This window comes from Trachurus trachurus, assembly GCF_905171665.1.
Source record: "Trachurus trachurus genome assembly, chromosome: 18".
In the NCBI taxonomy this organism is placed as follows: domain Eukaryota; kingdom Metazoa; phylum Chordata; class Actinopteri; order Carangiformes; family Carangidae; genus Trachurus; species Trachurus trachurus.
Genome location: NC_139909.1, coordinates 11,823,106 through 11,839,583, shown reverse-complemented (window position 1 = coordinate 11,839,583; position 16,478 = coordinate 11,823,106). Strand labels below are relative to the sequence as shown.

General features: G+C 40.6%; 2 protein-coding genes across 2 annotated transcripts; both read right to left on the bottom strand.

Annotated features, from left to right (window-relative positions):
- Positions 1-3,304: 3,304 nt before the first annotated feature.
- paqr9 (progestin and adipoQ receptor family member 9) lies at positions 3,305-4,571 on the bottom strand (the record flags this gene model as incomplete). Its single annotated transcript, XM_083992734.1, has 1 exon — positions 3,305-4,571. Exon 1 carries the CDS (start codon positions 4,454-4,456, stop codon positions 3,305-3,307), a length of 1,152 nt encoding a protein of 383 aa, XP_083848860.1. The 5' UTR covers positions 4,457-4,571.
- A 7,019-nt stretch (positions 4,572-11,590) lies between these two features.
- On the bottom strand, positions 11,591-14,536 carry LOC311001879 (leucine-rich melanocyte differentiation-associated protein; the record flags this gene model as incomplete). Its single annotated transcript, XM_083993058.1, has 4 exons — positions 11,591-11,783; positions 12,556-12,633; positions 12,749-12,940; positions 14,388-14,536. The coding sequence occupies 4 exons, from the start codon at positions 14,534-14,536 to the stop codon at positions 11,591-11,593; spliced, it is 612 nt and encodes a 203-aa protein (XP_083849184.1).
- Positions 14,537-16,478: the final 1,942 nt, after the last annotated feature.

Genomic DNA, 16,478 nt, shown 5'->3' with positions numbered 1-16,478 from the left:
GTCACTAGGTAAGACACAGTAGTCTGTTAGTCCAACATTCACACACTTGAATTGAAACACTGCTCAGCCTATGGTAGATTCAAGTCTAACGGAGGAAGTAGAAGAAAAAAAAAAAAAAAGGGTGGGCGGGGTCTGTTTAAAAACGAAGCTGTGTTGAGGTAGAAACATCGCTTCAGCATCGGACGCAATGAATCTGTCTTTGTTAGCGAGTAAATTAGAAAGCTAAACCTGAAACGTGCTGGATTGATGCAGCACTGCAGGGTCGACCCTTAAAGTTAAAGGAGGAGTTGTTGTTTTTTTTAAAGTGCAACCATAACAGCATCTTGAGTGTGGTCCTCGTGTACTCGATTCAGTGTTGTGCATCATAAACAACGACAACTCGACTTCCATCTCTAAATCGTTTTTTGTGCAAGTGAATGCATCTATGTGCAACTACGAGCAGAACTAACGCGATGACGACGATGATGATTGGGACATTTCTGAAAAATTAGACGCTGACAAACACGAGTTAGCAACGTGATGTGATAAACGAGCAACAGGTCACAGTTTGAAGACGTGACTCCCTCTGAGAAATACTGCAGGACGACGCAACCACCACATGAAAACACAACGAAAAACACACTCCCTCTCCTAGTTAATACTCAATGTAGCACTTAAAAGTCATAGTCATGGTCCATTTTTCATTTTCATAATATTTTCCTCTTCCCCCTTAATCAGGGAGGTCACAGCAGCACTAAGCACTCGTGCATTCAGATCCATGAATGCCGTTAACCACATAATGCCCAACATCAATGTAAATACGACGAAGACAATTAAAGTGACGCATTCACTACACTTGCTTCACTTCCCCCTTCTTTACGGACACTAGAAACACATGGACGCAAACAATCGGTATAATCTTTTTGATTTAAAAGACAATTTCTTACAGCAACCAAACCCAAACCTGGTCCAAAACTTTATGTGATGCACAAAAACGATTGCTAGCACTAATGCTAACCTTGTTTCCTAGAATTAAAAACGGAATAAAAAAAGATGGTAGTTTCTGTGCTAATGTTAGCAATTTATAATTTTACATGGGTTTGGGTTGGTATTTGGGTCAAGGCTTGGCAGCCACAGTTTGTCCCTCTCATGTATTACCACTGTGTTTGAGTCGCACACCCAAGGCATCCATTAGCAGATACCTAGTGATAATCAAATCCCCAGTGGGTCATTAAGCAACACTGAACACTTTTCACTTTACAGTCCATGTAAATGATGAAGTTAATTATTTGAAAATTGTGTCAAACTTGAAACACACAAATGTTTGGTTTTACTTTATATAAATTTACCATAGACACTTCATTATATTAGATTTGTTTCGATTAGAAAACAATGGTTACATATCAAAAAAACAAACAAAAAATCCCAGATGGTTGGTCAGAATATGTGGTCCCCAGAGTCTTAAAAGACTATTTTTAATCTAATGCAGATAGGATTACAAAGCCTATCTTTTTGTTTTTTCTTTTTCTTTTTTTTTTTAGTGGGCACTTCTTGGCCTCCATACAAAAAAGTCACTGAGGATGATGGAAAAACCTTGAGGGGGCAGTTATTAAAAGAAACTCTGTTTTTTGTTGTTGTTGTTGACTCAAGGGTATTGATAATACAGAGGCACAAACTGCAGGTGAACTATTAACCTGATTAATCTGCCAAGTGCAAAACTATACAGGAAGTTCCTGGTGACTTAATATAACTATGATATTGCCGCGATATAACAGTATGGCTTTTCTTTTCTTTTTTTTGCTCTCTAAGAGGTTGCTGTACATCAACGTCAAATGACATGAAAAAACCTTTGTCCACATTTTTCCTCTATGTTCACAATGCCGGCCGTCACACTGGAGCTGGAACTGACCGTGTTAGCTTATGTTAGCAACAGATGTTGCTAACATGGACTGTCAATAAAAAGATGCACCTACAGAGTGGTGGCTACTACGGTGGCCTTCAGAGCTCGAAGCACTGTACAAGTTAAGAAAACACATGCAACAACAACAACAACAACAGAAGTGTTTCCACATGGTTGTGTCCACTGGAATCACTTCTGTTGTGTTGTACAACTGAGTTTGTGGTGTTTTTGTCTATTTGCATTTGTTTCCTTAAGTTGCACGGTGTTGAGTTATCAGGGCGACCGTAGGGCACCACAGCAAAGCACTCCTGAAAAACCCACTAAATAAACTTAACATCCTGATTTGAAAACATCAGATTCACACAGACTTTATATACGAAGTAGTGAACTAACCACAATGTGAACCATATGAATGAGGAACTAGTGATACAATGTGAACCATATGAATGAGGAACTAGTGATCAGTGTAATAAAAAAAAACCATACAAACAGCAGATGTATTGACTGCACCATGAAAATATTTCACATTAAAATAACCCAAGTATTAAAACAGAACATGTCGACAGAAAGAACATCCTTATATACTTAAGAAAATGTCTTTTGTCCCTTAAGGTTAGAAAGTGAGCATGGCTTCTTTAATGACAGGCCAGGGATTCAACCGGCCTCCTGAAAGTGCTTTAACTTGTCAGACACTATACGAGCTCTCAGCAGTTTGTGTTCACGTCAGCAAGGCCACACTTCCTGCAAGGGGGTTACTCAGAAAGAGAAAGAGAGAGAGGAAATGGGACTAAGGGGATGTTTGTGTAAGTTAGAGAGGAAGAGAAGGTATGGTCAACAAAGTTCAGGCGTGAGGATTAATTCTTCAAGACAATGGGCTCGACCGGAGTCGTTAGCAGAGTTTCGAAAGATACCGTTAGGAGGTTAGGAGGAAGAGGAAGTGATACAGGAGGAAGGACATGACAGCATACGAGTCAACTTCTGGTTCTTTTTAAGCCACGTTACCAAATGTGATATGGAATATGTGTTCTCCTGGGTACCGTTCCTCTCTCCTCATGCATATAGTATAGGCCCTTAGAGGTAGTTATTATCCCCACTGCTCAGACATCCTGTTGGAACATGCTGGAACAGCTCAGGGGAAAGAGCTGGCACGGTCTTTCAATATCCACTCAAGCAGACAGCCACCCCATGGTGAGCTCAGAATATAATCCTTTCATCTCCTGTTGTCCCCAATTTCTCCTCATGAAAGCTTGAAAAAAAAAAAAAAAAAACGCTCTCCGAGGGGTTTGAAACAAACAAGGGACTTGAAATCAGATGGGAAACATTGTTTGACTTGTGCGCTTTGCTTAGTGGCATGGCTCCATACGCAATGTGCAAATCTTTAATCACAGTCAGAAAAAAAAAAAAAAAGGACGTCTCGCGTGATCATCAGTGACATTTCTGGTGATTTTTGAGTTGTTCCTTTGCGAGCTGGTCCCTCTGAGGTCCGTAGATGCGGTTGGCATGCCAGGAGAACCACACGATGATGGAGATGATGGTGGTCTGGAGGAGGAACATCACCCCGTAGGTCGAAGCTACGGTGGGTCCCGGTAGACGGGAGAGTGTCGCGGGCGGCAGCAGCAGAGTCGGGCTGAGCAGGAGGGCCCTCACCTCGGCTTTGATCATCTGAAGTTCGTCGAGGATGGACAAGAACGTGCAGCAGTGGAACCACTGGTGGCTGTGCCCCCAGATGTCGAAGCGACCGGGCGCCAGGCGCTCGGGGAACTTGCTGATGTTGAAGACGGCCGAGACCAGCAGCCAGAGGCAGTGGCGATAGAAGAAGGTCGGCATGGACGCAGAGGAGGCGAAGGAGGAGGAGGAGTTGGAGTAAGGCGATCTGGTGAGGAGGCGGTAGAAGACCGGCGTGGAGGAGACGAGGAACGGGAGCAGGAACACAAGGGTCCGGATGACGTATCGATGCTTCCTCCACCTCTGGCGGGTATTACAGCAAGATAAGATGCAAATGATTGCGACGATACATGCGCTTGGGATGTAGAAGGTCTCGAAGAACACGCTGAACTCTGGGATTGCAAACGATGAGGTAACAGTCGCTGCAGGTTCATGTTTTAAGTCCACATTATGGCCTTCTGTCTCCACTATCCCTGCCCGAGGGTGGATGTAGTAGTAGTACGCCAACGACGACCCAACCGTGTAGGCGCTGATGGTGCCGTAATCCACGAAGAAGCAGACTTCCCTTACCACCAGAGACATGGAGTTGAGCAGGTGGGCCATGCTGCTAGCCATAAGCAGACAGAAAACCCCAATGTAGTAGTTCCACAACGGATAGAAGAAGGGGGCATCGCCATGCGGCGCGCCTTCCCAACTGAACACCTCCACAAAATAGTACGAAAACACAAACACCGGCAGGAAGTGGGTCCAGAAGTTGCCCGTCTCATTGGTAGGTCTGAAAGCTGAGAGCAAGCAGTCCCTCAGGCTGTAGTTTGGAAACCGGTAGCCGGTCAGGATGAAGTTTTCTATCACCCGTGGCGGAACATCTGTGTGTCTAAGCAGAGGTAACTGCTGACCGCAGTTTAGGAGCATGATGGCGACAGTTTTAGTTCCTGATGGACAGCCGCCGCCTAAGGAGGTCTGTGAAGATCTGACCTATTCCTGCAGAGTACTTCGGTTTTTTATTGCTTGGTTGTTGACTTTTATTGCCGATCACTGCATTTTGTGACCACTGTCGTATAACTTGTCGATGGTGAGTGTGTGTGAGGCACATAGACTGTAAAAAGAATGGACGTAGCGTCCGTGACGTCACCCATTGGTTTGGGGGAGTCTGTTTTGTGCCGCTACTACGGGGGTTAGAACCGCGCCATGTTGGATTCTACTTGCCATATTTGGAGCGGTGCGGCCGTTGGCCGGCCGAGAGCCCGCCCACTGGCCTCGTAGCAGCGGTCGCCGGACCTGTCACTCAACGGTTCTGCGCCCTGATTGGCCAGAACTTTAACCCTAATAATAGTAAAACGGTAGAGTTTAAAAAAAATTCACCCCCCTCAGAGTGTGTGCGGGGGTAGAAACTATCGATTGAGACCAAAAAAATAAAATGTACCAGGCTGTAAATATGTTTTTTTAAGCTGTAAAATCGGCTATTTTAACATGGGGCTCGATTGGAGTTGCTCCCTTCTGGAGCCAGCCCCCAGCGACAGCCGAGGGGATTGCAGCTTTTTGAATGCGGAAGTGAGCTTCACTTCTCAGACCGACAACTGCCCCCTTGGTGAGGCATCAAGGCAGCTCCAGCTTTGAAAAAAAAACAAAAAAAAACACCAACCTTGCTCTTATGTGGACCTTTGATCCCCGGCTCCACTACGATCCTCGTGAGCTGTAGGCCAGTCTAAAGAGCAGAGCTGGTGTAGCTATAGAGAGAGTGGCTTATCCTGAAGCCTCAGGCCACCTGCTTGATTAATTTTCCCTTTGCTTTTCCTCTTTGGCTCCAGTACATAAGGTCAGCAAAACATCCAGCACACACTCCTTATCATGCTGTTTGGTCTCGCCTTCCCTTATTTTGCATAGGACATTGTCTGCATGGATGACTCTCCCCACCGTTCAGTCATATGCACATTCACGTGTCTTGTTATGCATAGTTCTTCTGCAGCAGTAGCAGCACGAAACGAAGGTCACTTTATTACTGTGTTACAAGGTTGAGCGGCTCGTCAGTTACTGTGTGAGGTGTCCATACCGCAGAGATGTCCAGGAGATGGGTCCATTAAGCTGTGTGGTATGTAGGTCATGCCGGCCACGGGAGCTATATCAGGCTACTGCAGACTTATAGTCTCTCTCCTGTTGTTCCCGGTCCCTCTGCTGCATGCATCCGCGGCGTCCGACTTCCAGTGCATTCAGCTCCCATTTCGTTGCAATGCAGAGCGCCGCACGCAGAGAGTAGAAGGGGGAAAAGAATCGAGAGGTCCGTGCTGAAGCCGGTGTTCAGTCCGTTACCGCTTGAAGGTCATGTAGTGGAGGGGGGAAAAAAGCGGATTTGAATGAGCAGAAACCTCGGTAGAAACACAGAGGCCAGTGCTGCTGCTCTTGCTGCTGCTGCTGCTGTGAGTGCTCAGTCTGAGCCCCGGAGGCGAGCCGGCTTCTCAGCGGAGCAGTGAGACAGAGAGGAGGACGGAGACTGTTTGACAGGTACCAGCGTCGAGCTGAACGTGATGGAACGTAGGGGTTCCGTTCTGGAATTTCAGAATAAAAGTCTGAGGCTGTGATGTAACAATGTAGATGCCAAAGTTTCTATAGTTTGCATATCAGGAGGATTAAAATGGCAATATTAGCTCTCTCCTTTCAAACAAACAAACTCACACACAAACTGCCAGACACAACAGAGGTGCACTCTTGTGTGGCCCCATACTGATTCACACAAGGGTCAAAAGGTTAAAAAATGAATAAGTCAAATGAACGAGTAATAATCCAATTAGTCTGCTTAAGAAATAATGAATAACACTGTAATTTAAAAGGACATTCATAATGAGACATGCACAGGTTTAAAAAGACACTTTTAAAACGTAATGAATCAATACTCCACCACCCAGACCCTAAGTTTGTTTATTAATCTTACTTTTTTTCTTCCTCCCAGTAACTTTCAGTAGAATAAGCCCATACATAACAAAATATAAAAAACATGAAAATAAAACAGAATCTGATTTGAAATATATATAGGCCTATACTTATTTGATGTTTATTTTGCTCTATGTGCTTCCTGTGTAGAGTAGTATGCATAATCCATTATTATTAAAACATAGCCTATAACATTATGATCATTTGTAGAGTAATAATATAGGCTAATTACCATACAGTAGCCCTAAACCAACTCCCATTTTAAATCCTCACATTCAAACTGTAAAGACTTTTTGCAAACACTTTATTATTATTATTATTATTATTTGTTTATTTATTTTATTTACTAAAAGAGTCACTTTAATTTTCCAATGTTATTTATTTGGAGAAAAAGAAGAAGAAAACCCTGACCTAGTTTTATTTTGAAGGGAAGTTCTCTTTGTTTCCGGCCTCGTTCTGTCTCACTCTATGTCTTGAGGCAGTTTAACGAAGTGTCAAAGTAATTCAAAGCTTTTATGTTTTAATTCATCGTGCTTGTGAGTTTGTGACTTGGCACGAGCCAGGCGGAAGAGAGACAGAACTAGGACAGGTGCAAACAGGAGAACAGCACGTGTAGAACCGCGCCGTGCCGTGCCGTGCCAATGTTCACTCTGTCTGTTATCTGCTTGAAATGCACAGCCTGTCCCTTTTCAGTAATCCCGTTAGAAACCCCCCCAGATGGCCGCCATATTTACCATTTTAAAATAGTATGTTTTACTTAAGAATTTACATTAAATGAAGTCACATTAACAACTTTAAGAGCTTTATTTATGCAATTCTGATAAACAATGTGAAAACTTTTGTTGTAAACGCAGTGTAGTTTAATCATCTATTTAAATTTTTGTAAAAAAAAAAATGATGGTCTACTTAATTGTTTAACATTAGCAAGCTTATTTTATGGCTCATATTTTAGTTTTGTGAGTAGTCTAGTGTCCTTCCTGTCTACCAGTGATGTATTGGTAATTTTTCTAACATTTATTTTTGCCACAGAGACAGAGCATGTTGCCAAGGTAATTTGTTGTGAAAAGGCTGGGCGTGGTTGCCATTGATAAGATCACACTAAAGAGAAACAGTGTTGCCTCCTGTGTATCAGTTAACCGGCCCTGAGGCCATGTCCCTCTTCTTCACCCACCAGCTCCGACCGCTGTGGCCAGATGTCAGGAAGTCTCTCTTTGAAGCTGCAATTTGGGGTGGGGCAGCATGGGTGCAATGGCCATTTTCCAACCCCCCCTGAGGAATAAGAAGCATACCACAGTGCACAGCCAGAGCTATAGGCTACAACATGCTGTTTTAATCTGTGATTGACAGGCTGTAATGATTTAATGGACGTGGGGCCAGTTCTTATGACATAATGGACGTAAATGGTCGGATAGATTTACATTATAGACCCACAGGAAGCCTGTAGATACAGTACATTATAGGCACTGGACACATTACGCTCTGCAGGATGCTGTTGGGATGTTCTCTACGTCCAAATAGGAACATTTCTGCAATCGACAAATATCATTTACATTGATTTCTTCAGCGTCATTTTACGGAAATATCAATCTTTGTGCCTTTGCTATGTAAATCTAGCCTATACTCTTGGAAAACACTTCATTGTTACAATGTATTCACATTTTTAAGTAGGTTAATAACATGTTCTTTGAACAATCCAACATTATTAAGACATTAAACAAAGCAATATTTGTTTTTCAATACAAACATATACAATTTCAAGTCCCACGGAATAGTTTGTCCCCATTAGAGAATGTGCAGTGTATTCTGAAGTCAAAAATTTGATATTTATTTATTTATTAAACTGCAATAATATTGTATATGACATAAGACATACAAAAAGAAAGTGCCAAAAATTAATAAATAAAATAAAACATGGATTTATGTCCCATTACAAAACTGTAGAAGCTTTTGGTTCAACTCACTGGTAAGACCCACCTTATTGTCAGGGAATTTAAAAAATGCAATACAAGTGGATTTAATGACATGATTTAGAGAGTTCACCATGATTGACAACATGTGGGTTGGATGATCTCTGGCTCCCATTGGGTAAAATGCATTTTTCAGGGTAATTGTCACTGGTGTTACATCACTGGAGTTGGATAACTCCGGTGACGATGAGTGACTCCAGATGTACAGATGAACTTCATTTAAAGCTGCTACTTGAGTTCTGTTGCATATCACATGATTATACTGATTATGGTCAGGTTTTGGAGAGGCTGAGAGATAATATTTCATAAAAGTCTTTACTTTCGCCAAGAAAAAGTTAAGTAACAGCATTGGCAAGAAGATGATACATTTGATAAAGAAATACAGCCAATGAGTTTGATAATTATGCAACCGAAGTTTAGATGAGAAATCGATTTTAAGACATTTAGATAGAAAACTAGATGTTTCTGAAGATCTTCAGGGTTCCTGTGAGAACCTCCTGGTGAATCCGTGGACTCTTCAGACCTTCTTCTGACTTTCCACCCTGTTTGTGAAACTCTCTGCAGCAGCTTTGAGTTAAACTTCATGTATAAACAAGACACATACACACACACAAAAAAAAAGAGCAGTAACACTCCCAACAAATATGCAGCGAGCCAGTCACTTGACTGGTCATGTTTAGCAGAAGAGAAAGCACTGCCTTTAAATATTTATGTCCTCCAGCAATAAAAGCAGTGAAGTGAACCTCCTCCTCCTTCCTCCACTTTTTTTCTTTTTTTAATTCAGCTTTATTCTCTGTGTGGCCAGACTCTGTTCAGACCACCATGTGATGTGACCTTGCCTGAACCAGATGCTGCAGGTGCTGAAATGTTTTGCTGAATCAGGCCTCATATGATGAAGCTGTGTGGCAATAATAACCGCTGCAGGGCATGATGGGAACAAAGAAAGAAAGAAACGGGTGAGGGGGGGAACAAAGATAAAAAGAAAAGAATAGAGATAAAAGAAAACGTTTTATAAGTGAGAGCCCAGTCAGGAACTGATAAGTGCAGCGCTGCAATGACACGACGCAGCGCAGTCGCAACACGCCTAAGATAACAGGAGGAACAGGAATCATATAGAATAAATTATGACTGTTCTCCAATACATGTAATTATCATTATCTATACGTTTCCTATAATCACTGCTTGAATTGGAGTTAAAAAAGAAACAATGTGGATCTGTTTCATAGGAAAACTGAGGCCTGTTTGACATCTGTCACTGCTCTGCATCGTCTGCTTCCATTATAACAGATGTCTTTCTGATCCAATGGACATATGGCATTCATGAATTAAACATTAGTGTTTAGAATATATGATATTTTTTATGTGTAATTTTATGTAAAAGTTTATATAGAGACCAATTTTACAATCAGACATTTTATAAAGTGATAGGCTATCTTCATATATTCAGTGGATATCAATTATCCACTTATGTGACATGTATTCAGCATCTTGTGTTTAGCTATTGATTATAGATTGCTTCATCTTTAAAGGAAACTTCCACATCAGGTCCAGCTGTAGCTTCTTTCTTCTTCCACACTTGTTGAGACATTTAACACTCATGTGCCATTTAAAAGAAAAACTCCCACAATCCTTTGGGACTAGAGGAAGAACATCAGTGGTAGAAATTCAGGGGTACAGTGAGTTATTTCACAACAGTTTTTGTACATAACCTCTGAATTTCTGTTCACCATAGAGTGCCCTGCTGGCATTTGACGCCAAAACAAAGTGTTTTAGGTTTGATGGAATGACTCATTTCTAATTTAAATTACAGTAAGTGTTACTAAACCAACATATTTTTTTATGTAAGCATTTCCTCATGATGAATTCAGGATGTGTCTGTGGTGGTATGTGCCTCTACCTGCTGCATAGCTGAACAGTGGCTCAGTCTGCCAGCTGGCCCTCATGTTAACTGGGCCCGTTTGGCTCAACAGTGCTCAATCTGCTGGGAAACTCTTGTTTCCACAGTTAAAAAAAAAAAAAAAAAAAAAGCTGCTTTGCATTTGGCATTGAGGGGAGACACAGAGACCAAGCATTTAAAGGCAGAGACAGGGGGAGGAGGAGGAGGGTGGTGGGCACAGAAAGAACATCCAGTACCGAAGCAGGGAGTCGAGCACAAGCGAAGGAAGGAAACTGAGATAACAAACAGTGGAGAGAGGAGAGAGCTGATATGAAAACAACAGTGTGGTGTTAAAGAGGAGAGAAGGAGTCAGACGCTGGCATGTGTCAACAGGAGGGAGACAATGCATCGAAACTGCATTTCTCAATAAAGACTGAGCGCTGAACCACACACGGGTTCATGAGGCCGATAATGTGGCTCACATAACATTAAGTAGTAGTGAAAGAGTGCTGAGAAAATGTTTTCCTCTTGTTTGGACATGGCCGCATTAAAACGCATTCATTCACAGAAACAAGCCTTTTTCAATTGAAATACTTTTTGCAGAACTTAATGGACCTCTCATCAGAAAGAAATCAGTAAATGGTGTAAAGTTTGTGGTTCATAACCTTAACCCTTTCATATTCTGTAGCTGGACTTTAGGTTTCAAACAGAACATATTCAAAGACTTCATTAATCAGTCCACATAATTGCAATCAGGATTTTTTTTTGTTAAATTACATCCAGTTTAGATCATCTCAAAACTTTACAGCTTCATTTATACCTCTAAATCAGTCATTATTAGTTTGTATTCAGTGAAATTAAATATTTTCTTGTCAAAATGTTGAAGAAAGACTGAGAAGAAAAGCATTTTTTTTGTTTGATTTTAAGAAATAATTTGAGGATATGAATGACAGTTTCCATTAATAATCCATTTTCATAAAACTTAATTTACTAAAACTTACCAAATAACTGCATGCATTAAAAATAAACAGTGTATCTCAGCTATAGCACAGGCCTGATTCCAGTTTTTATCAGTAATCACAAAACTTTCAGTAAGCTACGCAAATAAAACACAGAGAAGGTTGTTTCCATTTTTAATCTGATAGCACAGATGTGTAAAACTTCACAACATTAGAACAAGCAGCTACAGAACAAATAATGTGATATGATGTGATAATAATAATATTAATAATATATATGATAATGATAATTTTATACTCTAAATATACTTTATCTATACTATTGTCTGATGACGGTGTTTGACTTTTTCCTCATCAGAGCGTGTTTCCTGGTCGACTCGTCCTTCCTCTTCCTGCTGCTGTGGCTGGTCGGATGGAGCCTGTAGGTCTGTCTGGCCTGGACCCGCTCCTTCTCCAGGACCTCGGTGTCATCCAGGATCTCCAGACCCGGGATCTGACTGATGACGTACTGTCTGAGAGCAACAACACAGACCGTATAGTTATTATGATATAGATAGATATATAGAAAAAAGACTAAAAAAGAAGAACATCTTTGGATCTATACATCCAACCATGAACTTTTGGACTGACTGTGAGTTGAACTGGTTCTTCAAACCCAACAAGACCTCAGTCATGGACTCACACCTCCAAACTTCCCTCTGTTTTGGTGTTGTATACATTTTTACAGTTTTTGACACTGTGCTCTTCCTGCACCAATCATCCACTTGGGGGCGCCATTGTGCAAGTAAATAAAAAACCTTCACATGTCTTCAGTGGTTTGATTTTGATGGAGTTCAGACATGTAGAACATCTGTATTTTCATTCATTAATACTGTCATCAAGAATCAGAGATGATGTTTTGAAAGACAAATCCAACTCCTGAGACAACGACTAACCCACACATTTTGGATTGTTGTTGTTTTCTAGTTGATTTTTCTTTACGTTTGATGAGCGAACTCCTTCATATGCAGATTTGTTTATTTATTTGTTCTTTTATTTTCTAACCTGACCATGGTCAACTTGGCATTTAGTGATTTCAGAAATACTTGAATTGACTGTAAAATACATTGTAATTGTAAAAACTTGTTAAATTGCTAAAGTCCCAGAAATAAGATGCAGTGGCTTGAAGCGAAGTTACAACTTGCAACAGTATTTTTGAAACCCAATGAAAGTACAGTCCAATCAGATGAAAATAGTAAAGTCAGCCTTGTTTATGGTGTGATAATAAGTGACATTGATGCTCACCTATAGTCTTTGTACTGGGTCAGACTTCCTCCATTGAAATAACTAGGGGCTGCATCATTGTTCATCATACTGAGAATCCTGGTTTAACAGTGAAAAAACAGTGAAAAAAAAGCAGAAGCACAGGTGTAAAAACAACATAACATAACAACAACAACAGATTTGTCTTCTATAGATATGACACAACCAGACTGACTTGATGTTGGGGAACTTTCGCCGTACTTCCTCCACAAACACGGGCAGGTTGTTGATTTTGTTCTTGTTGATGCACACTGTGGTCACACTGGGGCTGTAGGGGAACTTCACATGAGACGTGTAGTTGTTACAGTCCAGGATCAGAGTGCTGAGCTTCTCCAGCTGCCCCAGCAGAGCCGGGTTCCAATAAAGACTGAATGAAGGAGAACACACTCAAACACAGCTGCTGAGCGTCGGTATGAAGTAGAATAGCCTACATGCTTGTTTGTTTGTCTTATCAATGGGAAATCCACCTACATATGGTTTTGTGAAAAACATAACTGTGAGGCAATCGTTTTTTAACATTAACAAATAACAAAAATAAAATAAATTTTAATACAAGTACAAAACTTCTTTAGGACAAAACAAGCTTTCAGGGCACTGTTTTTAAATGTGAAAAAAGAAGCTAATTTGCCTTTCAGGGTCAGAGATCTTGTGATTCTTTAGTTTCTTAGTTTGTTTATAAGGGTTTTTAAGATGAATTGAAGAAAAAAAACTTAGGAAAACCATCAAAAAGAAAGAAAGAAAGAAAGAACATTTCACCATTCAGGGCATCAGTAATTACCAAAAATCTATGTCCGTATACTGTATGTACACCACCAGTTGGACACAATGGGAAAGTGTGTCAATATACAGTATAATTTTTTAACTGTTCCTTTATGTTGTTTTAACAAACCTGCATACATTGTTAACATATATGTTTGCAAAATGTCATCCAATATACTATATAAAGAAATCATTGGAGATTATAGTCAAAAGTTTGGACAGATTGGAATAAGCATTTTAGATGTGTTATAAACTTAGGCTATATTTCCATCTGCCCAAAGAAGGAACATGTGATAGAAAAAAAATTGACTTCTACGGAGACACCCCTCTTGATATATGGATATAAATGTCATATTACATTTGTGAATAGGACCCACAGACAAGTGAGAGTGTTATTGGTCTTTAAAGCTGCGATAATAAATGTTTTTACATTAACAGCGGTTCTCATGACTGTGTCTGATGACATTGATCTGGTTTGCAGCGACAAACTCACAGAGAATTATCATCAAACTCTTTGGCTCGCTCAGCGCTGTAGCCCGTTTCAGAGACTTGTTTTGGTTTGTACGACCCACAGCATGTTTTGGCTCGTTCTCATGGTTCTCATTAACCTCATTTCAGCAGCAGCAGCAGCAGTGGGTCACAGAGACTCTGATAAACCCACCACATGACACAGCACAACATCAAACAGGCAGACGTCAGACAGCAGCAGCTGGTAAACCTGGTTTAACATTCAGCAGCTGAAGACTCTGATCTTTCCCTCAGGAACTGGTGGAGAACAAACACTGAGCTAAAACAAGGATTGTTGGATTTAGATTCACCGGCTAGACACAAACTGGTGATAAATGTCTGTGGATTTTATCACTACTAGTGGTAATATGTCAAAATATTTTCTATAAAATACAGAAATATTGTCTTGTGCAGCTTTAAATATATTTCTCTTTCAGGCTTTGGCCCTAAACTGTGGTTGGATCGCTGTGTTGCAAATTGGAGGCTATTTAGCAGTGAACGGCTGGTGTAGATGGTCCTTCAGGTTGTGGTTATAAAGAAAAGGATACTCATCCAGCAGATTGTAACTCAGGTCCAGCACCTCCAGAGTGTCAGTCTGTGGAAGAATAGTGTCATAGGGGATTTCTGTCAGGCCCTGGTAGGCGAACGAAAGCCACTGAAAACTGGAGACGTGGTTGGATTGACTCTGTTGATCCATGACCAAGACTCAGACTCTCTTCAGCTCCTCTCCACACGTAGGGATGAAGATCAGGAGGGGAGTCCGGTGATTAAGTCATGATCCAACCTTCAATGAACAACAAAACAAGAACATTGATTAAAAGATATAACACTCTGGCAAGAATCAGAAAGCTTTCTTTGATTCCCCCCCCTCCAAATCACAAATTAAACATTTTATTCTAGAGGCTTTATTGACATATTTCCAATTTGCCTGCGCAACAAAACCCACGCCCATGAAGACTGAAATAACCTCCATGTCGTCCCTCACAGGTTTCTGTAGACTAAGAGTAAGGTAATTATTTAATGTTGGTCATTTTAACATGAACATCAGGGACTGACTCACTGTTGAAGCCATTTGAATCACAATGACTTCAGGTTTTAACACTTTCAATTTCTCCAATCAGGAACAATTAAAAAAGTCTCACTTTGAGTTTAGTTTAATTTTTATTTCATAAATTTTTGGAGAGCAAGTGGTGAGTGTCAGTGTTTTAGATGTTAGCTGTAAGTTTAGCTAGTTCGTGGCTACTTCATTAGCTAGTTTATTAAACTGCTAGATCATTACTGGCTCATTAGTTAGTTCATCAGCCAATTTATGGCTTTCTCATTAGCTAGTTCAAACCCTAGCCCTCTATAGCTAGTTGTTTAGCTAGTTTATACAGAATCACAAATACAAGTGTACAAATCACATTTCACAGAGACTGTAGTGATGATTTCACACAACAACATTACCTTATTGTATCCATTAAAAACAGCCAATAAGTGACGCAGCTCCTCACAGCCACAGACCATGACACTCTGACCCCCTTGTTTGTTACAGCACCTGAAGGCCTCTTAAGTCTAAATCCCATCCTGGATTAAACACTGAAAAGCACTGATATTAAGATTAACATAAACCTAGATAACTCTTTGTTGAAAACATACTAATTAGGACGAGAGAGTGATGGTTTTTGACTGTTTTCTACATTTGTTGATGTTAAACTCTCCATGTTTAATGCTCCAGACAACAAGTGACCTAGTAGCACTGGACTCTGCTCCATTCAACACTGTTCACAACTTTAAGACATTTCTCTTCACAGACTGGTGTTAAACTCCATTTACAGTAAGGATAAAGCGACATGCTGACCTGTTTCCTGCTTCTCCGTCAAAGACTCAGACACAGATGCATCGTATCTATGCGTTTCTGTTCAGTTTTAGTCGGACTCACCGAGCTGAAGAGGCGATGGTTTATCCTTCCAGTGCATGCGAACGTCTGAGAAGTGCTTACAGCTCGTATAAAAGGCCTCCTTTCATACCCCAGCTGTAGATCACATGATGGGGATAATCACATTGCTGCTTAACCTTGTGGTTTTTGCAGGGCCCACAGGCCCAGATCTAAATAACTTCGATAGTGTCGGATTCTCAAAGAAAGGGGACAACAGAGGCTTAAAACTAATGAGGAAATGTCAACGTGAAATGTACCAAGAGGAAAGCTGAGTTACTGATCAGTGGTTTAATGTTCACCTATCATTTTACAGTGCTGCTGCCTCTTGGAGATACATATCATATCTCAGATTGGCATCAGTTGTTTGTCAGTGGGAATTCTCAAAAATACTGATATGACTGTAAGTATCATTTATATAAATTAGGGTAAATGAACAGAAATTAATCAATTTATGATACAAAATATCCCATTTGAACTTCAGTTAGACAGATGATTTAATCTTGAACTTTATTACGATGCTGTCCTTTCTGTTTACATGGTGAAAATAAACATGTATGAATGGAAGTGAGGTCTTTGATAAGTTTGAAGAACTTCACAGAAAAAAAAGTCAATGAACAATTTAACAAAGAGGAAACTACAGTAGCGCCGGGCAAAAACTCTTCCCAACAAGTCCAGTGTTAGACGACATGGCTCTTTCATTGTGTTTGTTGTGTGTCAATTG